The sequence below is a fragment of the Sorex fumeus genome, unplaced genomic scaffold, assembly GCF_029834395.1.
Source record: "Sorex fumeus unplaced genomic scaffold, SorFum_2.1 ptg000098l, whole genome shotgun sequence".
NCBI classification, from domain to species: domain Eukaryota; kingdom Metazoa; phylum Chordata; class Mammalia; order Eulipotyphla; family Soricidae; genus Sorex; species Sorex fumeus.
This window is the reverse complement of record NW_026606155.1, coordinates 31732828-31759012: the sequence shown is the minus strand read 5'-3', so window position 1 is coordinate 31759012 and position 26185 is coordinate 31732828. Positions and strand designations below refer to the sequence as shown.

The 26185-nt window shown below is 40.9% G+C and overlaps 1 protein-coding gene across 1 annotated transcript in view; it reads right to left on the bottom strand.

Annotated features, from left to right (window-relative positions):
- Positions 1-1831: 1831 nt before the first annotated feature.
- SGPP1 (sphingosine-1-phosphate phosphatase 1) overlaps positions 1832-26185 on the bottom strand; it is a 51328-nt gene continuing 26974 nt past the window's right edge. The window contains exons 2-3 of the mRNA XM_056134142.1: positions 11732-11821; positions 1832-4253 (exon numbers count right to left, since the gene is read on the bottom strand). Of these exons, the coding sequence (XP_055990117.1) occupies positions 3702-4253; positions 11732-11821 (642 nt within the window). The 3' untranslated portion in view covers positions 1832-3701. The remainder of the gene's footprint in view (positions 4254-11731; positions 11822-26185) is intronic.

The following is a 26185-nucleotide window of genomic DNA, read 5'->3' as shown; positions in this document are numbered from 1 at the left end:
CTCATTTATTTTTGTAAAACTTATGTTTACTTAAAAAGAAAACTGGAAAAAGGTGACCATACACTCATTTATCTTTCTCAAACTGTCTACATCTTTCTATTCTCAAAATATTTTCTTAACCAACACTCCCTACAGGCTCCAATAAGGCAACTCTTCCCCCACAATGGTGGCCCTCTGAGCATTTCCAGGGAGGTACCCAGAAAAACAAAACAATAAAGGCAAAAAAAAAAACCCTTCAGAAAAAAATGTATTCGAATATAAAGCTAAATTTAAAAAATTATGTCCAAAATAAATACCCCAAGTTTTGAATCTAAACATTTTAGATTTAAGAAATAAACCTTATAATGTTCTAGAATAAAAATGAAATGACTGATAAATTTACACCAATCATATAATTATTTTGGGGGGATTACATCCTCAGATGGTCAGTGATGGTTTCTGGGTTTCTGGGGGTGCTCAGAGGATTCTGTGGCACGGGGGTTTGAAGCCAGGATTTCTGCATGCAAAGTAGTAGAACTCCTAATTCTTGCAATTCACACATCATAGTTTTTTTTAAATTACAAAATCAAGGGCTAGAGACAGTACAATATGTAGGGCACTTGCCATGCACGAGGCCAACCCAGGTTCAATCCTCAGTACATCCGTGGAGCCCTGTCAAAGGTGATTCCTGAGCACAGGAGTAAGCCCTGAGCACCACTGGCTGTGACCCCAAAACAAAAATTATAACATTAAATATTCATTAAGCCTTTATTATTTGAAAGTACTTCTTCCTAATTTATGACAAATTCCTAATACTAACAGAAAAGTACTTAACTGTACATAATACTATTGACCACTCAGGAAGATTGTTCCACTGCTGAAAGCTTGCTACAAGTGTGTGTGGGGGGGGGGGGGGGGGCAGGAGGGACAGTTTGGGGTAGGGTGGGGGGCAGTTAAGATAGAGAAGGGACAATGATAGTTGGAAATGGTCACTCTGGGCAAGAACTGAATGCTGAAAAGTAGGTAAAGGGTAAAGGCCCTCCTGTTGATCGTCGATTTGCTCGAGCAGGCCCAGTAACGTCTCCATTGGAGACTTTGTTGTTACTGTGTCTGGCATATCGAATACTCTCGGTAGCTTGCTGGGCTCTCCAAGAGGGGCGGAGGAATCGAACTCGGGTCGGCCATGTTGGCCGCGTGTAAGGCGAACGCCCTACCCGCTGTGCTATCGCTCCATTTCAATGCTTGTATTGCAAACCATAATGCTCAAAGAGATGGGGTATGGGGTGGGGGGTCCTGCCATAGATGCAGTTTGGGGACGGGGAAACTTGAATAATTTCTCCAGGGACTAGAGCACATGTCTGTCGTAGAGAAGTCCCAAGTTTGATCCCTGGTACTGCAAAGTCTCTCAAGCACTGTCAAAGTGAGTGATCCCCTTTGACCACTTTACACACTCAAAAGAATTTCTTCAGTGTTTTCTACTAGGGAAAGCTGTAATCTGATTTTTGGGGAAAAAACGCTTCAGGGGAAAAGTTATTTACTAGAATAGAAACCCTAGACAGTCATGCTTGGTTTGGGGCCACATCCAGCTGTGCTATGCTTACTCCAGGCTCTGAGCTCAGGAATCACTCCTGGCAGGGTGGGGGACCAGACTGATTGCAAGGAATGGAACCTGGATAGGCTAGTCACCAAGGCAAGCTCCCTACTTGCTCTGCTATCTCTCTGCCCCACCCTATTTTTTAGACAAATCAAGCACATAAAACTTTTGAGTGATCTCCTCAGTAACACTCAGACTTAAGACCCCAATAGAGACAAAGGCATAGAAGGCAATCAAAGCTTAAAAAAAAAAATCACCTTTCAGTCCTGAATTTGGCTTTTTTATTTTTTAAAATATTTAACATGGAACTATCATAGGACAGAAAGTAATAGAACACAAATTAAATATTTCCAAATGCCTTTACATCTAGTTATAAAAATTAATAAGAAAACATATACCAAAATTATGAGAACAGTCCCTAAAATTAAATTCATTTAAACATTTTTGAAAGAAAATTTCTTTACACATTTTCCAATGTACTGGTATGTTCCTTAAATGTCATGGTTTCCTTTTAACTAAGAGGTAAATGTCCCAAATTCACTTTTCTTAAAATTATTGGATTCAGTCTTGGTAAAAATTACCATGCTCCTAAATTCTCAATCAGAATTATAAAAATATGAGCTCAAATAGTTATGCTGTCCAAAATAGAAATATCTGAAGCAATACTTCTGGATGATCAGACATATATTGCACTAAAGTCAGTAATTCCATACCTGAAGCTTGTTTATATGGAAAGTTAATTCTCTTTTTTATGAAAAACTTACTACAAATAAACTTAATGTTAACCTAATTACAACTGTACTTCAAAATATAAAGGCACAGAAAAAAAGAAGAGTTTTATTATTATATCCATATTTTCCATTGTGAAAATAAAAATAATTGAGAAAATAAAAGAATCAAAGTACTGATACTTTTAGATTTTATAATTAACCTTAAGTAGTTAACAAATGGGTCTTAAGAGTTCCAACACTGCTAAATCCAATCCTTTCCAAATAATTTAGAAATGGTCTGTTTACACATGAGTGTGTGCATTGTCTCACCTATAAATTTCAGTTACATTTCCATTTATTGGAAATATCTACTTGCAGTATAAACAATCAAGACAATGTACAAAAAATATATCGTTTCTATAACTTATAATGCACAGAAAAATACCTACAAAAATGGACATATAATTATCCATTTAGCTTCCCAATAAATTAGTGAGAAAGTGTAGCCCATTCCACATTTGTTCCTAAACAAAGGCTAAAGAATTAAGAGTAGCTTATTTTCCAGCCCTGTTAGCTTGACATGTATATTTTTAAATACTTGCCTGATTATATGTCTTTTAGAGTCTTTGTCTTTAAATCACAGTATATATGGCATTTCTTAATTCTGCAACAGAAAGACACACTAGCAAGCAATAAAATTCAGTACCTGAATTGTTAAACTAATGAAAAAACAACTGAAAATACAAAAAGTACATTCAACACAGTCTACAGAACTGGAAAAAAAAAGAGAATCTATACTCAGTTTTCTGAAAATTTGGTCCATTAAATTGCCTCCCATGTTTAACATCATGGGTAACATGAAAGGTGATGGCAGTGTAAAAAGAGGCAGTAAATCAATGTGGTAGTATGTGAATTCTGGTCTACTGTGCAATTCAATTAGGGAATGGCTCCAATAGTAAATAAATGTTCAATATATCAGTTAATAACAGCATACCTGTATTAAGTACAAAGATACAGGCACAAATGTTTGCATATTATTACTTTGATAATACACCCAGTTTTAAAATGTAGATGTATTCTTTTATATATAACATATATTTAATACATAACTTAATATTATGCACCTCAATATATATTATATACAACTTTAGTCCACATTCAGTCCACAAAAACTCTTCAAATATTACATAAACTTTCCAAATGTATACTTAACATTTTCTGTGTTGAAACAGCTTAGCTCATTTAAAATATCTGCATGTGCAATGATAAAATGCACTGACTCATGAAGTTACTTAAATAATTATTTAAGTTAAAGTCCTGCAAAAGCCTAATAACTCTGATTTGGCTTTTAGCTAGAACATATTTTTATGTATCAGCAACTGATATCCACCTTTCTTATCATAAACAGTATTTCTCCATCAGGAGATACCAATAAAGGAAAATATGTAAGGAACCAAAAATGCAATAGAGAAACCAACCATTCCATAAGTAATATACCTATATGGAAGTTCTACTTCCATGTGCTGTCTTGCTTTTCGAATATCATCACATGGTATATTGAAAATTTTACAGGCTAAAGGAATGGTAATCTTTTTCATTGTATACCTGACCAGTAGTACAAATATCATCCCTATGAGGATTCGCAATATGGCTTTTCCAAAGAGAATCACAGTAATGGGGGGCCTAGTTAAAGGTAATATATCCAGTGGAGGGTCTATTATTAGACCCACGTTGTAAGTAACATGCGATCCACATGCAATTCCAGCACCACTTCCAAGAATTTCAGCTGTGTCTCCTCGAGATGTACTCCAGGTGTCAAGGGTGAAAGAAAAGATCCCCAGGGCTAAATGAAGCCCAATGATGATTAAAGGAGCATATTTGTGAGTTTGGTTGAAGTTGTCAATCAGGTCCACAAATGGATAGAAGACAGCTAGAATTAAAAGGGTATACAGAAATCCAGCAATAATGTCCTAGGAAAAGAGAAAAGTAGAGCTGTTTAGAATACTATATTTTTGGCACTAAAACGCATTACACATTTTAAATGTCAATGTACATAATTTTTAAATGTCCCATTTTCAAAATAAAATGTATTAACTGGCCATGTAACAGGTAAACTATTTTAATAATAACTATAGGATATTTTATAATAAAAGAATATGTTGCAATAAATCAATGCTTTTGTAAAACAGCCATGTTATATACTATAGGAAATTTATATTCAAATCCTGAATAATAAACTATGCATGCAACGCAAGTGCTCCACCCGCTGTATTATCTTTCCAGCCCAAGAGCATAATATATTTTTTGTGAAATTATCTTCTTTCCATGCATTTAAATATATATTCCCATGATTCATGAATAGCATGCATAGCTTAATTTCCTTTTCCCATTCACTCATTCATTCATTCATTCATTAAACAAATACTAACTATGCTTGGCATTATTTCAAAGGTTGAGATACAATGCTTAAAAAGTGACAAAATGGCCAGAAGAACAGAACAGAGGTTAAGGTGCTTGCCTTGCATGGGGTCAACCCTCGTTCAATGCCAGGAACTATTATGTACTACCAGGGATTTCTTGTGATCACAGAGGCAGAAATAGCATCTAAGCACCCACAGTGTGATCCAACCCATCACCCATCCTCATCCCACCAAAAAAACCAATGATGAGGAAACTGCTGTCCTACAACCAGAGTCCTCAGGGCTGAGACAGCCTGGCACCAGAACCCTGTCAGTGTAGGGAGCCTTTGGGGAAATCCACTGAGACATAAACAGAGATTCTAACCTTCATTACATGCTTGCTGGTGTTATTCAATAGGAAACAGAAAAGTCATTTGTAAACCTGGAAACTCCCTAACCACACCCAGAGTGTGGAGTCTTCCCACTTGAACATTATCACAAAGTTAATTCACTCACTGAACAACCTAGTCCTCCATATATCCCTGGAGACTAATCTCATCATTTGCTGAGTTATGCTCAGTACCTCAACTGACACTTTAACACTCTGATCTTATCCTGGTTTGGATTTTTGTTTGTTTGGGGACCCCACTCAGTAATACTCAGGACTTACTCCTGGCTCTGTGCTCAGGGATCACTCCTCCCTCACGGTGCTTGTGAGACCATATGTGGTACCAGGGGGTGAAGGGAGCAACAGCTACATGGAAGGGAAGTGTCTTAACCCCTGTACTCTATCTCTGGCCCTGCTTGTGTTTTAGAAAGCCTTTCTTGCCCCCAAGACCAGAAAGGTATATTACTGAAAACATTGTTTTTGTGTGTGTGATGACAGGATTGAACAGAATATTCAACTAAAATTATTTGAATACACTGTTCTATTTACTGCCACCTTCCCAAAAGCTTAGCATATAGAATACTCAAATATTTGTTGAATGAATAAATCATACCTTTATAGAAATTCACCTAACATAAATCTAATAATTATATTGTAAATATGTATCTATATTGTTTCAACAATTTGTATTATAGGTATCATTGAAAAACATGTAAATTATATTTTATATGATGCTTTGTTGATATTTTTTCTATTCTACAATACGAAGTGAATTATTTAAATTTTAATTATTCTCTAACTCCCTTTACAGATATTTAACAAAACTTTCTGGGGCTGGGGAGGTGGGAGCAAGATCTCGTATCTACAAGGGAAGTGCTCTCCCACTGAGATACTCTCCCAGCTTTTAACAAAATATGGATGAATATATAAACAACAGAAATAAATATCACTTGTGCATTGAAACTTTACACTTTTCATATCTGGCTTCTTTCTATTATTAAGTTTCAATACTAGGTTCCATTTTATAGACTCTCATCTTGAAGCTGCCTTTCTGATACAGAGTTTTTGGCTAATTATGACATAGCCTTTGGGAATCTAATGAGGCATCAGGTCCTCCATAAACTTTCTAGTCCTATTCTATAAGGATCTTCCTTCTTTTTGTTTGTATAACAGCTTCTAGTTACATGCTAGAGCATTTACCACATTGTTTCTAGTTCTTTGTACACTTGGCTGAAAGCCAAAGACTGCCAGGGCAGGGGAAGTAGTCAGTCCTGAACATGCGCTTTGGGTTGGAATTCAAGTAGAGTTAGTGGGTCTTGCCTGGTATAAGTTGGACTTATTGATCCAAGGTTGGCACCAAATATGGTCCCCTGAAACCTGTCAGGAGTAAGCCCAATGCACTACCAGGTGTGGCAAAAAAAAACCAACCCCGCTCCCCCCCCCCCCCCCCACCTGCACTTGCCTTGCAGGTGTGAGCTACTACAACAGCAAATATTCACAATCTTTGCTGCCCATGAAAAATCACTCGGAGAACTCTGCAAAATACTATGCTTGGGCCCATTTTTATAGATTCTGATTTAGTTGAAATAAAGTATGAGGGGGACAGTAGTAATATAAAACTTAAAAAAAAATCACCCCAGTGATTCTATTGTGCAGCCAAGCTGAAAAAAAAAATAATCACACTGGGTATTTATACTATGTGTTAGGTATTTAGACTGTCATTCTCAAATGCAACAATTTTGTCCAATTAAAATTATAGTAATAACTGGGCAGATAATAAATCTTTTATTAGTTAAATGAAGACAGAGAGTACAGGGGTTAAGGCGCTTGTCTAGCATGTGGCTGACCCTGGTTCAATCAGAGCTACCATGTACCCCAGCACTGCCAGGAAAAACACTGGGCATGGGTCCAAACCTTTCCCCCAGCCCCACAAAAGTCAAATAATTATTGATCACATTGCATACACTTATCTGTAAGAAAAACAGATGGAACAAATTTCTTGACTCTAGGCAAATGACATTTTGAAGTGCCAAAAAAGCTATCTCAGGCTTTATATTTAATATCATATTTAATGTTCATAATCACTCTGGTTTTTCAAGAAAATATTATTGTGCTGTCTTGATCCCTGATAATGTCATTTTTCACTTTTTTTCCCCCTTTGAAAAATTGTATGAATTTGATGAAGATTTATGGTTCCTCAGGCATTTCTTTGTTTTGTTTGGGGGCCACACCAAACAAGCAAGGCGTTACTCCTGCCTCTATGCTCAGGAATTACTCCTGGTATTGTGTAGTTTTGGGAACACTATGGCTATGGTCAGGGCTACTTAATCTCGCTCTGCACTTAGGGATCACTCATAGTGATAATGGACCCAGGTGATCAAACCCAGGTTGGCTGTGTACAAGGCAAGTATTTTAACCTGTATTACCAGAAGTAGTAGTAAGCTACAAGCACCAAGGCAGGAGTAGCTCTGAATACCACTGGGTATGGCTCAAAATAAAAGCAATTTCTAAAAATTATAGTTCACATCAATTATGGGCTGGAGCGATAGCACAGTGGGTAGGGCATTCGCCTTACAAGCGGCCAACGTGGCCGACCCGAGTTCGATTCCTCCGCCCCTCTCGGAGAGCCCGGAAAGCTACCGAGAGTATTCGATATGCCAGACACAGTAACAACAAAGTCTCCAATGGAGACATTACTGGGCCCGCTCGAGCAAATCGAAGATCAACGGGAGGGCCTTTACCTTACCTTACCTATCAATTATACTTTTATAAGAATATATATTAGCGGGCAGAGAGATAGTACAGTGGAAAGGCCTCTTGCCTTGCATGCAGTTGACACTGGTTCAATCCCTGGAACCCCATAGGGTCCCCTTAGCCTGCTAGGAGTGATACCTGAGCACAGGGACAGATAAGAGTAAGGCCTGAGCATCACTGGATGTGGTCCCAAAACAAACAGAAAGGAACACTTCAGGATGACCAAAATATCCAGTATTTTCAGTCCTCTACTTTTCTTTTTAAAAATATTTCTCCTTAAGTATTAAACTTAGATTGGTACAAGGCTCTATATAAATCTGTCTTCTTTTCTGATTTTTTATGACACTGCCCTGGATAGTAAGGGCATACTGAAAACATGCAGAACCAGAAGGAATAATATAATATAATAATATTAATAATAATATAATATTCAGGACATAAATATTATGCAATTCTTACAGTATCAATTTAAAGCAAACCATCAAAATGTGTAATTAAAAGCGACTTGGTAAAGAGGATAGGAGGAAGAGAGGAGAGAGTTCAAAGTATAAGCCACAACTGAAATACTGTAGAAAAGGTTCAGTACAAAGGAGATAGATCAAAGGAATGGAGAGTATGTTTCCCCAGGTTTTTTTGTTTTTGTTAGTTTGGGGACCACACCTAGTGATGCTAAAGGCATATTCCTTGCTCTGTACTCAGCAGTCAGGAATCACTCCTGGAGAACCATATGGAATGTTGGAGATTGAATGCAGGTCAATCGTGTGCAGGGCAGGTGCCTTACTCAGTGTACTATCTCTCCAGGCCCCAAGGAGCCCCACATTTTATCTCTGGCTCCCAAGTACCAATGGGAGCAACCCCAGAACACAAGAACTGGAAGTAATCCACACCACCATACATGGCCTCAAATGCTTGAACAGTGGTGTTGGGGGTGGGAGAGATGAGTTGGAAAGATGGCACAGGGGTTAAGGACTTGCATGTTGTGGCTGACCCCAGTTCAATCCCTTTCAACATGTATGTTCCCCAAGCACTGTCATGTGTGACACCTGTGCGCAGTAAACCTTGAGTGCCACCTGAGGCTCCCATCCCTCTTGGTCCCCTTCAAAACAAACAAAAAACAAAAAAACAACATGTGTTAATATACTATATTATATACACTGTGTTACTGTATTAGACCGAAAATGTAAAAAAGAGGGGGGTTCATTATGGTACATATATGGGTCACTAAATAAGAAGAGCAACATTTATTAATTAGAAATAGTGTGGTTATAGCATAATTGCATGCTATCCACGATTTTACATTTTATAGGTTCACAATATTATGAGCTCTCAGGAGTACAGCTACAGATGTGTGTGTGTGTGTGTGTGTGTGTGTGTGTGTGTGTGTGTGTGTAAGTCTCACTTCATCTATCCCAAAGTCCTAGTGCCATTACACTATCAAAATTATCCACTCTACTTATTCCCTCCAGGCCCTTCCCTTTTCCCTCTGATAACCACCTTTTTTTTTTTAACAGCTTGAGTTATTTTCATCTGTTTTATCAGTTTGTTCTGTTTATTTATAATCCACATGGCTGAAACCACCTAGTAACTGTCTTCCACTTCCTGATTTACTTACTTTCTCAAAATTTAAATTATCAAGTTACATCTACTCAAAGGTCCTGGCTTTTTCTTTTGGTTGATGGGGGGCAGGGGGAGGGGCACACTAATGGTGCTCAAAGGGTGGTGCTTTGGTCCAACATGCCCCAGTCTCCCAATAAGAAACTGGGACTTCTAGAAATGTAATAAGCGAAGGGTAAGTTGCTGGCGGCAAATAATTTAAGTGGGAAATAGAAATCCAAAATTTATAGAACTAGAAAACAAACAAAAGTTTTCTGAGTAGAACAGTCTAAAAGCATCATATTATTAAGACTAAATAAAAAAAAATACAGTGCAGTGAGTAAGGTATTTGTCTTGCATGCAGCCTACTGGGGTTCAATTCCCCTAGCACTGCCAGGAGTAATCCCTGAGCACAGAGCTAGGGGTAAGCCCGGAGCATAACTGGGTATGACTCTAAAATAAAACAAAAATCATTTTAACTCATTAGAAATTTTTTGGTTACTGAGTTAATTCTGCTGCTCCACCTTTTTTTCTAATCCTTTATCAACAAAATAATATATAATGTATTCATGCAAGGTTAGAGAAGGAAAACATCTATGCTGTTTAATTCTAGTGTGGGTGATAGATAAAGGAAAAAGGAAATTGTGGTTTAAGATAGTTATCCTAGGGGCCAGGGAAATGGCTCAGTGGTATGAAGACTGCATACACCGGGTCCTAATTTCATCCTCATTACTCTGTGGCCCCCCAGACATGACTAGATGTAGCCATAAAGGCCTTGTGAGTACTGTAAGGTATGGCATGACTGGCTTACCAGCATCACAAGGCAAACTGTCAATGGGTGCAACAAGTCCACACAGCACCACATCAATGACCCTGCGCACTAAACCACCTGGCTCAGCTAAGTGCTGCAGAGTGGCTCTCAGACCTCCTGGGTACTTTGCAAGAGGTACCCTTCCACCCCAAACCACCACCACCACCACCACCACCACCACCACAAAATAAAGACAATTGCTATCCTGTACTATGCTCTGAAGATTCTGGGAGAAGGGTCACTTAACAAATTCTGATAAAGAAGAAAGCTTTTAGGAGATAAGAAAATGTTTTGTGGGTCATGAAGAATGGATAGTTACTTGACCAGACACAAAAAAGGAAAAGTCATTCCAAGTAAAGATTATCATATTTCTCAAGGCAGATTTACAATAAAACAAAAACAAAGAACCTCTTCTCCCTATCAGCAGCAAAAGAAATTCTGTATGTCACAAATACATACTTGTGTTTTTCAAAGTATGCTACAACAATCGACTGAATACTGTCCGGAGAAGTGTCAAACTGGAAGAGTAACTAAGAAGTTTGTTGCAGTCATTAGATTAAAAGATGATGCAGGCAAGAACTTAAGGAATAGGACCAGCACCAGGGAAAAAGGAATATAGCAGTTGCAGCAGGAAAGGATGCAGGGCTCTGGTGCTGCTGCTTTTAAAAGTGAATTGCGGGGTGGGATGGGGGCTTGGGGGTGGGAGGGATACTGGGACCCATGGTGGTAGAAAATGGGCACTGGTGGAGGGTTGGGTATTTGATCATTGTACAACTGAAATCCAAGCACAAAAATTTGTAAGTTTACAACTGTACCTCATGGTGTCTCACTAATAAAATTTTTTTTAAAAAAAGTGGATTGCATTCTAGAATAAAATATCTGATCAGAGCACTGATAGTAAAGAGAAGAAAACTAGAGTTCAATACATAAAAAATATAAGTGACACCAGTATAGTTTATACTCATTTAATTTAGTTTAATTTAATTCTAGGCACTCTGTCTTCACAATCAAGTTCTCTTTGACTTCTATATTCACAGTTTGGGTTTTTTTTTTGTTTTTTTGTTTTTGCTTCTTTGGGTCACACCTGGTGATGCACTCAGGAATTACCCCTGGCAGTGGGATGCTGGGAATTGAACCTGGGTCAGCCGCGTGCAAGGCAAACGCCCTACCCGCTGTGCTATTGTTCCAGCCCCACACTTTGGTTTTGACCTAGCAGTAGAAGAGTCACAAAAATGAATGAGAAGGAAAACAAAGCAAACTAGAAAGAAATGAAGAGGATAACTAGAAATGTTATCCTGAAAAACAGATGTGATTATTAGATTGCTGTTTCTATAAAATATATAACTGCTATATTAAACCTTTGCAAAGCATATGTGTCCAAAAAAAGACATATAATAACTATATTTTTAAATTTTAATAAATTTTGAAATGAATAAATATGACAAAACTGCCTGTCTGTTTCAGGAAAAAAATCAAGTTCTATGAACACAAGGTTTTCCTTACCAGAATGGAGTGCATTCCCATGTAAATTCTACTGAGGCAAACTAGAGAACACCAGCACGGAATAAGAATCAGTCCATAGATAAGAGGATACTAAAAGGGAAAAAAAAGTAAAATTAGTTAATTAAATTTGATTAAACAGAAATCAACAATGACAAAAATCACTATACCACAAAACTGTGTTTTCACTCCTCATATTCCCAACTCCTAAGAATAAGCAAGTCACATAAGACATTCAAGAACCAATTTTGCATGAAAGAATAAAGTGAAAAATGTTCAATAATCTTCACTGTGGGAATTGGATCATTTTTGTTTCTACAGTATAGATCCAAACACTAAGAAACATATGTATGTATATATCTATGCATACATGTGTATATATGTATATATGTAACATATGTGTGTATCACATTTTGGGGCCACATCCAGTGGTGCTCAGGACTTACTACTGGCTCTGAGTTCAGAGAACACTCCTGACATGGCTTGGAGGACCATATGGGATTCCAGGGATTAACTCGGGTTGACTAAGTACCCTATTGTATTATTTTTCTAGCCCAAGGAAACATAATAATTTTTTAAAATTATAACATCATGATTTACCAAGTTGTTCATAATACAATTGTCTCAGGTATTCGCCTACTCCAAATGGAATCCCAGTGACCAAGAATTTCCACAAGCAAGGCCCAAGCATGCAGGTTCCAGGACTACATCTCCAGGCTGCATGGCAGCAGAGGACCTGGGCTGTCCCTCCCCGGGTCTCCACCTGCCCAGAAGACTGACTGATATGCCCACAATTAGCCTCTGGGCACCATCTGAGTGCACCAACAGCCCTGCCCAGAGACATAGCAGCAAGTCCCAGACGACACTACAGCGTCGAAGATCTCTCCGGGTTCCATACTGAGCCAGTATCACAGGGATACCCCAGATGGAGCAGGTGCAGTCTTCCCACCTACTCCAGATGGAATCCCAGTGACCAAGAACTTTCAAAGCAAGGCTAGGTATGCAGGTTCAGGACTAAATCCCTAGGCCACATGGTGGCAGAGAACCTGGGCTGTCCCTCTCCAGGTCACCACTTGTCCAGAAGACTGGCTGTCACGCCCACTATTTGCCTCCAGATGCCATCTTAGCGCACCAACAGCCCTGGCCCAGAGGCTCCCAACTGAATCCCAAAATGGTGCCATATAGAGATGTCTCTGGAACCCAACCATTTACAATCTAGAAATTTACATTTACAATTGCGCCTGCATGAGCTCTCGTGATATTCAAAATGTATGGAAAATATATTATCTAGTGTCTGCCCCTGGCAGGTAGGCTTGAATGGTAGTGGGAAAATTTGAGCAAAATTAATGCCTCAAATTAGGGAGGGAGGGAGGAGAGAGAGAGAGAGAGAGAGAGAGAGAGAGAGAGAGAGAGAGAGAGAGAGAGTATTGGGGAAATTATCTGCCATAGAGGCAGGGTGAGGACTGCAATGTGTAAGTATGTGGGGGAAGGGGGGTGATACTTGAGACAATGGTGGTGGAAAATGTGCATGGTGGAGGGATGAGTGTTTTGTCATTGTATGGCTGAATCTCAAACATGAAAGCTTTGTAACTCTATTTCACGGGATACAATAAAATAAAAAAGTAATGTGGAGTTCATGCCCAATTCAATCAGCTTAATCAATGGCTGAACAAACAGCAGTACTCCTACATTATTTAAAACACACACACACACACACACACATGTTTCGGGTATTAAATATTCTAACACCAATCCCATCACCAGTGTGACATTCCCTCCACCAATGTCCCCAGTTTCCCATTCAGCACCTTAGCCTCCCCCCTGCAGGTACAAACTTACTTTATACTATCTGTTATAACACAAGGCAAATGGAATTATCAAAACTTAGGCCAAAAACAGTAACAAGTCTCACAATTTGTTGTGAGACATTACCGGTGCCCGCTCAAGCAAATCAATGAACAATGGGAGGACAGTGCTAGATCAATAAATGTCAATTTGTGATCATTGTTATATCTCACAATGGTGTTACTAAAGTCACTGTCTGAGGATCTGCTGTGCTGGTCCATGCTAGGTAAGCTTTCTGGGTTATTGTTTAGGCTCATTGAGCTTGGTAGTCTTCAGTGAAAATTTCTAGTCAGATCTGCTGACGGTGCTATAAAATTCTGAGGTGTCCAGCCACTCAGTTCAGGAACTTTAGATCTGGAACAACATGGTGGCTTGGGAGTTTGATGAAGCTCAGTTGTGGAGCTGGACTGTTTCTTTGTCAGAGGGTGCTGGGTATGGCTATGGGTGGCTGTGCCTTCAGGCATAAAAAAGAATCTACTCGCCCCCATTTGGAGAAGGTGCCAGAGTTCTCAGTCCCGGAAGACTGGGTGGTATCATGTTCTTTTGGAAATGTCATGTAACATATTTTTAATGTGATTCCAAAACTGAAAAGTGCCACTGAAAGGTTCCTGAATTGTCATGTAAGCATCCTTGCTAGCCTGGGGAGGACAACTTGGCATTATCTTCCTCCTTACTTCCATTAGTGCCTGCTTTGCAATTATTGTTGACATTCCCCATACGGTATTCAAAATTAGTACCCTGTAATTTTCCCTTACTTTAGCTCAGCAGTAGGGCGTTTGCCTTGCGCGCAACAGATCCGGTGAGCCAGGTTCGATTCCTCCACCCCTCTCAGAGAGCCTGGTAAGCTACCGAGAGTATCTCGCCTGCAGGGCAAAGCCTGGCAAGCTACCCGTGACATATTCAATATGCCAAACACAGTAACAAGTCTCACGATGGAGACGTTACTGGGCCCGCTTGAGCAAATCAATGAATAACAGGAGGACAGTGCTACAGTGCTATGCCCCTAAAATTTTGTTTTATTTATTTATTTGGTCACACCCAGGGATGCACAAGGTTTATTCCTGGCTCGTGCACTGAGGAATTACTCCCGGCGATTCTGGGGGACCACACGGGATGCTGGGAATCAAACCTGGGTCAGCCTCGTACAAGGCAAACGCCCTACCTGCTGTGCTATCGCTCCAGCCCCTATTCTTAAAATTTTAAATAATAACTTTTTGAGAAAAAAATTGGTGGAATACCAGAAAGAGATAGTCATGTATAGGTGGGAAAGTGTAAACAACTCTTGACACAAATGTGAGAGACAACTTTGAAAAATCTTATGTTAGAGAAAATGAACAAATAATGGATGGGCCTGGTGATGTTTGTAAAGGACAGAGGGGGCATGTTAGAAGCATTTAAGTCTGAGATCTTGAAATTTCTCAATGAAATTGAAATTTTGGTAGTTCAAGTCAATACAAAGTTAAGATGCTTCAAAAATATGTGGTAAAATTTTAGTAATACAGCTTTTTGATCTGACATCTCCATTGTATTTAAGACAGCCTACCACTTTCTTCTTCCATGTTAAAATACCCTTGATTTCTCTACCATCAGTCTCCTGATTCCTCTTTCACTGTTCTTTTATTTTTCCTTTTCCTCTTCTTGTTCCTTAAGTGATATTAATAAGGATACTGCCCTTAGTTATTATTGGTAGCCAGTTTCTCTATTTCTTACTTTTAAACCATTACTTAGCAATCTGAGGGCTGGAGCAATAGCACAGCGGTAGGGTGTTTGCCATGCACTCAGCCAATATGGCCGACCGGAGTTCGATTCCTCCGCCCCTCTCGGAGAGCCAGGCAAGCTACCGAGAGTATTTAGCCCGCACGGCAGAGCCTAGCAAGCTACTCGTGACGTATTCAATATGCCAAACACAGTAACAACAAGTCTCACGATGGAGACGTTAACTGGGCCTGCTCGAGCAAGTCAATGAACAACGGGAGGACCGTGACCATGACTTAGCAATCTGAAGACCAATCCAGTTGCCCAAATCAAGAACTATACAGGCAACTCTTGCACATATCTTTATAGGAAATAAATAAGTACTATGAGAGTAAAAAAGAGGCCATTACTAAACAGCAGGATCACCATGAGCAAAGGCTTGTGTGCAAGAAATTGTAAACAGAGTGGTTTACAAGGGGAACAAACATACATTCTCATGACGGCACAAAATCATCAACAGAAATATGCAAAGTACACACTATTGTATACAAATTATACATTATATAAAATATATAAATTATGTGGCAAAGTATGATTAGGACTATGGAAAAATATAGAGATGAGGTATTGAAACAACAAAGTTCATCAAATATCCCAGTGATCTTCTAAGTTTTTAGGTTCATTCGCTGTTAGACTGAGGCTGCGGCAAACACCTATTAGTCTAGATCACTTAGTTCTAAGTGGAGCAGAGCCATGTGCTAGTTCCACAAATTATATATATAAGCACAAGAGAAACAAACTTTTGTTGTAGCTGTGATTTAGCTAAGTCATTGCCACAGCACACCCAAGTCCATCATACTTGTTTTTGCTTTTGAGCCACTCCTGATATATAGTACTGTGGCACTATGCAGTGCCAATGACAGAACCCAGACCGCCCACATGAAAAGCATGCATTCCAGTCCTTTGAGCTATTTCCCCAGCCTCAAGAAATCTGACTTTTACAATTAATCAATGGTTCTGTGATGACTTGCTACCCTGAGATTAGACAATAGGAGAGCGGGAACGAGAAGGTGGGGGGTAGAGAGATGCTCAACAGGCTTGAGCTCATGCTTTGCTGCAGGAGACCTGGGTTTGATCCCCAGCATCACATGGTCCCATGAGCACTGCCAGGAGTAATGCTCCCCCCAAATAAAAAACTAATTAAAAAAATAATGGGGCAAGGAGATCAGTTGGAGGTTATTGTTATAAAACAGGTGAGATAAAAAGTTGCTTACATCTCTGTAGCAGATACACAGATCTTTTAATTATTTCTGTTACTGAAAAAAAAAATAGGAGAAACAATGAAGTAAACAATAAAAGCAATAACCACCAGAAGTTCTTCTGTGCTTTTCTGTTTTTCACTTAGAACCTAGAAGGAAGTGAAAATGTACCATTATTGACAAGAATTTTTCATATGTAGAAGATGGAAGAAGTTTCTATTTTATGAGTCTCAGAAGCAAGGGCTGAAATTTGAACACATTTAGACCTCATCCAAAAAATAATCAACATTTTATTTCTGTTGTCTAATGGATTTTTATTATTTTATTTTTAATTTTTATTCATTCATTTATTTATCCTAACTATCCTTAGGATAGAAGAACCTTTGGTTTAAAGAGATATTACAAAATTTCTTTTTTGGATAGAAGAAACCTTCGGTTTAAAGAGATATCAGCCCCCCCCCAAAATAAAAAACTCTAATAACTAGAAACAGTACTAGAAAGCTGCCTAAATTATCCCCGAAAGCATGGCCTGTTTTACAGTTCAGCATCTTCAAGCATCTGTCTAACAAAAATTCTAGGTTGAAGAATACCTTCAGGAATTCTTTAGTTATTTAGTCTGTCAGCCCTGCAGACGTTTAAATATACTCCTTTCATTTGTATTCTTTACATTTCTACACTGAGGGGTGATTTTTGTGTATTGAGTTGTAAGTTTACATCTCTTCTCACATTTTTACTTGTTAATGCCCATAATCCTGAGCTGGAGCAATAGCATGGCGGGTAGGGTGTTTGCCTTACACGTGGCCAACCTGGGTTCAACTCCTCCGCCCCTCTTGGAGAGCCCAGAAAGCTACTGAGAGTATCCTGCCCACACAGCAAAGCCTGGCAAGCTACCCATGACTTATTCGATATGCCAAAAACAGTAACAATAAGTCTCACAATGGAGACGTTACTGGTGTCCACTCGAACAAATTGGTGAACAAGGGAAGGACAGTGCTACAGTGCTATTTATTTATTTGCTTTTTGAGTCACACCAAGCGATGCTCAAGAGTTACTCCTGGCTCTCCACTCAGGAATCACTCCTGGTGGTGCTAGGGGGACCACATGGGATGCTGGGAATTGAACCCGGGTCGTCCATGTGCAAGGCAAATGCCCTCCACGCTGGGTTCCAGCCCCAGTCTAACGAATTTTTAAAAAATTATCTTTTTTGCCATTTATCGTCAGAATATTTTCTCTAGGTTTGTTTGTTTTTTAAATAAGCACATTTGGTAGAAATACCTGGTCAAGTTATGACTACATGGCTTTTAATACTTAGTCCCCAATGAGTACTAAATGCTGAATTACAAAATTTGAAGGCAAAGAAGCACAGAATATAAATAAAAATTGTACAAGACTAAGGGCAATGTCAAGCTTATTAAGGCATGAGAAAGGCTAGATCATTTTAATCCTTTATAAAATTTTCATTTTAACTTGTCTCATAATTATTAAAAAGGTCTCAATGAATGTTATCAAAACTGATACCATAAAATAACACCACATCCTTTAAAAACAAATACCCAAGTGTGGTTTGGTTTTTGGGCCACACCCAGCTATTACCGGGGATCGCTCCTGGTGGTGCTCAAGGATACTTCCGTGGTGTCAGAATCAAACTGGAGACTACTGTATGGAAGGCAAGTACCTTATCCTCTGTACTATCATTCCAGCCCCTCAAATGTTATTTCTTGGCACAGGTGATATTTATTACATAAGATGTTGTGATCTAAAATCCTTGTAAGGTCCCTGGCACTCCAGCCTGGTCATCATTTTTAAATTCAACAAAAGCAATGCCATGCCTCATAGGTGCCAAATGTACTTTCCGGAAACCTCGGAATGGCATAGATAATATCATCTCCTGAGTTTGGAGGTTAATCTGAAACATGAGAATTTGACAATTTCCTTGAAGATTAGTTGAATCTGATGAACTGGTTATTCAGTAAATTCATCATATGCTAAATGCTAAATCCGGCTTTTTACCTGTGGTTGCTGCAGTCTGCTACAGTTTTGGCTTTAATTTTAATCTTTTTTCTTTCCTTTATTCTATTTTTGGGGCCTCACCTGGCAGTGCTCAGAGAACCACGAGGTACCAAGGAATGAATGAAGTGCCCTTGCTCTCAATCTAATCAGTTGTTTCTCTAGCCTATTTTTTCTTTTGTCAGCAAAAGTACTGTGAATTTTAGATATAATATCACAATCTGGTTTTGTATACCATATTCTTTATTGTTTTTCCTTTTCTTTTCTTTTTTTTTTTTTTTTTTTGGCTTTTTGGGTGACACCCGGCGATGCACAGGGGTTTACCCCTGGCTCTGCACTCTGGAATTACTTCTGGAGGAGCTCAGAGAACCATATGGGACGTTGGGAACTGAAGCTGGGTCAACTGCATGCAAGGCAAATACCCTACCCACTGTGCTATCACTCCAGCCCCCATATACTTATTGTTTTCCATAAAACGAAAATTCTTCTAACTATCTTAAGGTACTAGTTAATGGGTCTAGTCTTTTAATCTTTCTGGGTTTTTTTGCTTGTTTGTTTGTTTGTTTGTTTTTTTTTTTGCTTCCTGTGTCACACATGATGCTCAGTGGTTACTCCTGGCTCTGCAATAAGAATTATTCCTGGGGTGGGGTGGGGTGGGGGGAGGTATGGTGCTGCCAGCAGGTCAATCTGTACCTGTAGGTGAGTTCATCAACAGTCTGATGGCACCTTCAGACTTCCAGATACTCCAAAATTGCTGTTGTGCCTTTGGCCAGACCCAAAAAACTTGGGGCAAAATTTACCAAGAAAGTAAATTGCCAAAAGTTAGGTATGTGGGAGACAGACCCACAAACCACCTCCGGCTCAGCTATGTAATTGGAGGCATGGCCTCTCTGGTTCCTGATTGAACTGCTTAACGGCCATGATCCCAGAGACTCAGAAACAAATCTCGAAACCCAGCAGCTTTTGGCAGAAATGCATTCGGTCCCCGCAGTAGGTTACCAGCGCGGGCCACACCAGGTGGGAATAGGTTTTGTGCCTTGACCTGTTCCCCCTGGCAGCTCAGTGGCTGCCATCCTCCAAAGGCCACTGGAAAGTCAGGTTTGGGCCCACAGTGACGAGACATGCTGGGCCTCTTGGGATGGGGGTAGAGGTGGCCCTTTCCTCCCCATCCCAATGAGACCCCAAGTCGCCACCCATGAACAGCCTCTCTGGCTCCTGATCAAGCTGCTTAACAGCCATGATCCCAGAGACTCAGAAAAAATCTTGAAACCCAGCAGCTTTTGGCAGAAATGTGTCCGGTCCCTGCAGTAGGTTACCAGTCCTGGGCCACCCAGGTGGGAATAGGTTCCATGTCTTGGCCGTTCCTCCTGGCAGCTCAGTGGCCACCACCCTCCAGAGGCCACTGGAGAGTCAGGTTTGGGCCTGCAGTGACAAGATATGTGGGGCCTTATGGGATGGAGGTGAAGCCAGTCTTTTCCTCCCTGTCCCAATGAGACCCTCCGTCCCCACCCACGAACGGCCTCTCTGGCTCCTGATCAAGCTGCTTAAGGGCCATGATCCCAGAGACTCAAAAACAAATCATGAAACCCTGCCGCTTTTGGCAGAAATGCATCCGGACCCCGCAGTAGGTTACTATCGCCGGGCCACCCCAGGGGGGAAAGGGTGCTGTCCCTCCGCCTGCTCCCCCTAGGCAGCTTGGCCAGAGACTCAGAAAAAAAATCTCAAAACCCAACGGCTTTTGGCAGAACTGCGTCCGGTCCCTGCAGTAGGTTACCAGGGCTGGGCCACCCCAGGTGGGAATAGGTTTCATGCCTTGGCCTGCTCTCCCTGGTGACCCGGTGCCACCATCCTCCGGAGGCGACTGGAGAGTCAGATTTGGGCACGCTGTGAGGAGACACGTGTGGCCTCACGGGATGGGGGTGGAGCCGGCCCTTTCCTTCCCGTCCTAACAAGACTCCAAGACGCTGCCCATGAAGGGCCTCTCTGGCTCCTGATCAAGCTCCTTAACGGCCATGATCCCAGAGACTCAGAAACAAATCTTGACACCCAGCAGCTTTTGGCAGAGATGCGTCTGGAAACCCCCAGTAGGTGACTGTCGCCGGACCACCTGAGGGGGTAAAGTTCCTCTGCCTGCTCCCCCTTGGCGACTCAGTGGCCGCCATCTGCCGAAGACCACTGGACAGCCAGGTTTGGGCCTGAAGTGACGAGACACGCAGGGCCTCAAGGGATGGAGGTGGAGCCAGCCCTTTCCTCCCCATCCCAACAAGACCCCCAAGTCGCTGCCCACGAATGGCCTCTCTGGCTCCTGATCAAGCTGCTTAACAGCCATGATCCCAGAGACTCAGGAACAAATCTCAGAACCCAGCATTTTTTGGCAGAAATCCCTCCAGATTTAATTGTTAAAATTTTAGAATTTCAAAATCACAGGGCTACTACTGCAGCTGCACGACATCATATGTTATTCATAACCAGCAATAGAAAACAAATTGTCTACTGTTGCCTTTTTGGCATATCTGAGTGTTGGGGTAAGATCCCAAATAATAATGGTGGGTCAGGTGTTAAAATATTAAATGTAATCAAAGTAGAGAGAGAGTAATGTAGAAATCATCTGCCCCACAGGTAGCGGGAGGGTGTGGGATGAGGATATACTAGGGTTTCTGGGATTGGAGAATGGGCACTAGTGAAGGTACGGGTGTTTCACAGTAGGACCAAGACTTAAACCGAAAGCTTTGTAGCTGCTCTCACAGTGATTCAATAAATAGAATTATAAAAAATGAAAAAAAATAAAATTCATGACTGGAAAAAATAAAATCTCTTTAACCTGTTGTTTTTTTTTAAAAAAAAAAAAAACTACTCCTGGCACTGCTCAGGGGACCATATGGGATCCTGGGGATGGAACCTGATTGGCCATGTGGAAAGCAAAAGCCCTACCCATACTCCTTACCTGCTATATTATTGCTCCTGCCTTAGTTCCTTAAACTTAACAAAACCTGCCCTCTGATCTTCAAGGTCCTTAAAGCTAAAATATCTACTACACTGGGGGTATGGTGCTGCCAACAGGTCAACCTGTACCTGCAGGGTGAGTGCATCAGCAACCTGATGGTGCCTTCAGGCTTTCTGAGAGCCCAAAATTGCTGCTGTGCCTTGGGGCCAAGTTTACAAAGAAATTAAATGGCCAAAACTTAGGTATGTGGGAGCTATGCCCACAAACCACCTCTGGCTCAGTTATATAAGCTCATTTACTGCCCTTATTTCAGAGACCCATAAATAAATCTCAAAAGAGATCAAAGGCCGCAGTTAATTGCAGACAGGCACATGGCTGAATGGACGGGGATACATCGAAGGGGGCGGGTTAGCCTGAGATCTGCCCAAACAGAGCCCCAGGCAGCCACCTGCTTCCACAGTCCAAAACTGCCACCATACCCCAGACCTGTCTCCACTATTTCAGGACAGACATCACCAACATATAATCTGCTAAAAATTCAGGTATTCGGGTTTTGTGACTACAGTCTCCAAGCTTTCTCGGGGTCAAAATGGGCTACACCCCCCCACCTCCCTGTACTTGCAGGGGTCTCGGGAGTCTCATCCACACCCCAAAGCAGCCACCCAACTGAAAAGCTACTCCAGCCTTACCATCCCAATAAAAATACTAAATGCCCTGAACAAACACCATGACCTCTTACCATTTGTATTGCAAACCATAATGAATAAAAGGAAAAAGAGAGAGAGCAAGAAGGATAGTATCTCCCGTAGAGGGGGACTGAGGATGGGGGAATAAGGTGTTGAGGGATGGTGGTAGGGAAATGGGTAACACTGGTGGTGGGAGATGTACACTGGTAGAGGGATGATGAACAGCTTTGTAATGGTACATCTCATAGATATTCAATCTTAAAAAACTTTTTAAAAGGGGGTATGGTGCCGCCAGCAGGTCAGTCTGTACCTGTGAGGCGAATGCATCAGCAGCCTGATGGTGGCTTCAGACTTCCAGATACTCCAAAATTGCTGCTGCGCTTTTGGCCAGACCCCAAAAACTTGGGGCAAAGTTGACCAAGAAAGTAAACGGCCAGAAGTTAGGTATGTGGGTAACACACCCACAAACCACCTCCGGCTTAGCTACATAATTGGAGGCATGGCCTCTCTGGTTCCTGATAGAAGTGCTTAATGGTCATGATCCCAGAGACTCAGAAACAAATCTCAAAACCCACTGGCTTTTGGCAGAAATGCATCCGGTCCCTGCAGTAGGTTACCAGTGCTGGGTCAACCCAGGTGGGAATAGGTTTTGTGCCTTGGCCTGTTCCCCCTGGCGGTCCAGTGGCCGCCATCCTTCAGAGGTCACTGGACAGTTAGGTTTGGGCCCCCAGTGATGAGACACAAGGGCCTCACGGGATGGAGGTGGAGCCAGTCCTGTCCTCCCTACCCCAACGAGACCCCAAGTCATTGCCCACAAACGGCCTCTCTGGCTCCTGATCAAGCTGCTTAATGGCGATGATCCCAGAGACCTAGAAACAAATCTCGAAACCCAGCGGGTTTTGGCAGAAATCTCTCCAGATTTAAGTGTTAAATTTCGAAATTTCAAAATCACATGGCCCTACTGCGACATCATATGCTATTCATAACCAGAAATAGAACACAAATTGTCTACTGTTGCCTTTTCAGCAGATCTGAGTATTGGGGTAAAATCTCAAATAATAATGGTGGGCCTGGCGTCGAAATATTGAATGTGATCAAAGTAGAAAGAGAGTAATGTGGAAATCATCTGCCCCACAGGTAGGGGGAGGGTGTGGGATGGGGTTTACTGGGTTTTTTGGTGGTGGAGAATGGGCAGTGGCGATGGTACGGGTATTTCATTGTATGACCGAGACTTAGACCTGAAAGCTTTGTAACTGCTCTCTCACTGTTTCAGTAAATAAAATTATAAAAAAATGAAAAAAAATAAGGTGGAGTTCATGTACAATTCAATCAGCTAATCAGTGGCTGAATAAATAGCAGTACTCCTACAAAAAAAAAAAACAATTTTAGTAGAAAAAATAGAAAAAAAACTTTTTAAAAAGTAATGTGGTTGCTAAGCGAAATGAGTCAGAAAGAGAGGGATAGACATAGAAAGATTGCATTCATCTGGGGGATATAAAGTAACAAAGTATGAGATTAATACCCAAGAATAGCTGAGATCAGCACCAGGACGATTACTCCATAACTTAGAGGCCAGCCGGGTATCCTAGAGGAAAGGGCAGTTCAGATAGAGAAGGGAGCACCAAATAAAGGATGTTTGGAGGATCCTCCCAGGAGGGGAGATGCATGTCGAAAGTAGACTATGGACTGAACATGTTTGCCACTCAATGCCTCTTTTGCAGACCACAACACCCAAAAGGAGAGAGAGAACACAGGGGATTGCCCTGCCACAGAGACAGGGGGGATGGGGGGATGGGGGTGGGAGGGATATTATCTATGGTGGTGGAAAATGGGCACTGGTGGAGGGATGGGTATCTGATCATTGTATAATTGAAACCAAAGCATAAAAAATTGTAAATCTACAACTGTAAAAAAAAAATAAAATAAAATAAAGGGGAAAAAAAAGTAATGTGGCATTCATGCCCAATTCAATCAGCTTAATCAATGGCTGAATAAATAGCAGTACTTCTACATTAAAGAAAAGAATTCTACTACACAGATAAACTGAGAAAACAAGGAAAATAGGGCTCTCTTCAATTCCTTTGCAATTTTGCCATTCATGATGTTGATATGAATTGTAGATTTAGCCTGATATCTACCTTTTCCGCTACAGGCAGGCTGGAGCAATAGTATGGCAGATGGGACACTTGCCTTGCACGCAGCCTACCTGGGTCTGATCCCTGGCACTATATATGGTTCTCCACCCCAACCTGCCAGGAGGGTGGAGCACAGAGCCAGGAGTAAGCACAGAGTATTGCCAGGTATGCCCCAAAAGCTTTAAAAAAAAACTAAAGATAACACTGTGTTCCTCACTTTGTAATCAGTAATCTTCAGGCAAATAAAAAAGATTACAGATCTTAATCACTGTCACTGTCCTCCCGTTGTTCATCAATTTGCTCGAGTGGGCCCAGTAACATTGTGAGACTTGTTACTATGTTTGGTATATTGACTACGTCACGGGTAGCTTGCCAGGCTTTGCCGTGTGGGTGAGATACTCTCGGTAGCTTGATGGGCTCTTCGAGAGGGGCAGAGGAATCAAACTCGGGTTGGCCTTGTTGGCCGTGTGCAAGGCAAACGCCCTACCTGCTGTGCTATTGCTCCAGCCCTTAATCACTAAAGGAAATAAGACAATCAACACTAATTATTTATAAAGTTCAGGAGTTGCACAGGGGAAGGAAGAATTAAACATAAATCAATTCACCTGGCATGTTTATTTCATACTTAAGAATATCCAGGGTGTGTGGACCTGGTGGTTCCTGACCCTGCAGGTCCTGGGAAGTTCTGAGTCCTTGGGAATTAGCACTGAACTGCCTGCCAGTCTGGGTGGCCCTCTGGAACCCCTGAGCACTGTTTGGGAGTGCTCCAACCAAAGAATATTCAGAGCCATGGATTTGGCTTAGTGACAGAGTACATGCTTTGCATGGATGAATCCCTTTTGACACCCTTCTCATTAAAAGAGAGAGAACATCTAAATTAAATATACTTTGTGATCTGATGCCAAACTTCTTCTAAAGCTAGAATCACTATAATTTAGGACCACTGTCTTCATGTAGATATACTGAAAGAAAATCATTGGCTTTGAAAACACGCTTTTCCAAATAGCCTTTTTCCCCCTATACAATACTCTGAAGATACTTTCAAATTTCTCCTATAGCCTACATGCCTTAACATTTTCTTATGTTGTAGCATCTTTTAAAACATGCATGCTAGTCAATACGTCAATACTATTGAACATTTCCCTTACTCTGTGCAATTTGACTGAGTTTCCTTGGATTTTAATACTTTCCACGATATGCTTTCTTTTTTCAGTAGATCGTCATCTTATGAATCCACAAATCTGACCAAATGTGAAAAAAAAAAAAAAAACCCATGACACTTGAATGCAAAAATAACTCCTGTTGGCCCAGAGAGAGTTCAGCAGGCTGAGCACGCCACCGCACCCCCCTCAACAAATCAGTATTAAAGTAGTAACCCTTTCCTTAAGAATGTAAATCCCTAAATAAATAAATAAATAAATAAGAAGAATCCCTCTCTGGAGAGATAGTATAGCATTAAGGGCTGACCAGGGGAATTTGATCCTGCATCCCATAAGATCCTCAGATCAAAGAATTTAATCCTGGCATCCCATATAGGCCACTGAGCAGACCACTGTCTGGAGTGACTTCTGAGGACAGAAGCAAGGGCAAGTACTGAGCATCTCTGAGTGACCTGAAACAAATAATAAAAAAACGAAATATAAATTCCCTGGGGCAGGGACTTGAGTCTGTTTTGTCTGCTGCTGTATTAGCATTGAGTGCTACACTTCAGGCACATACATAGTTAAATATTAATTGAATGAAGTAAACATAAGCCTTCAGACACTAAGGATATTGTTTCTACAGAATCACAGTCATGATAACATAAGGTCAAAGTCTAGATAATATCATCTAGCTCCTCACCTCAAATGTAATCTGTGTTAACCTTTAGTTATAAGGAATCTACC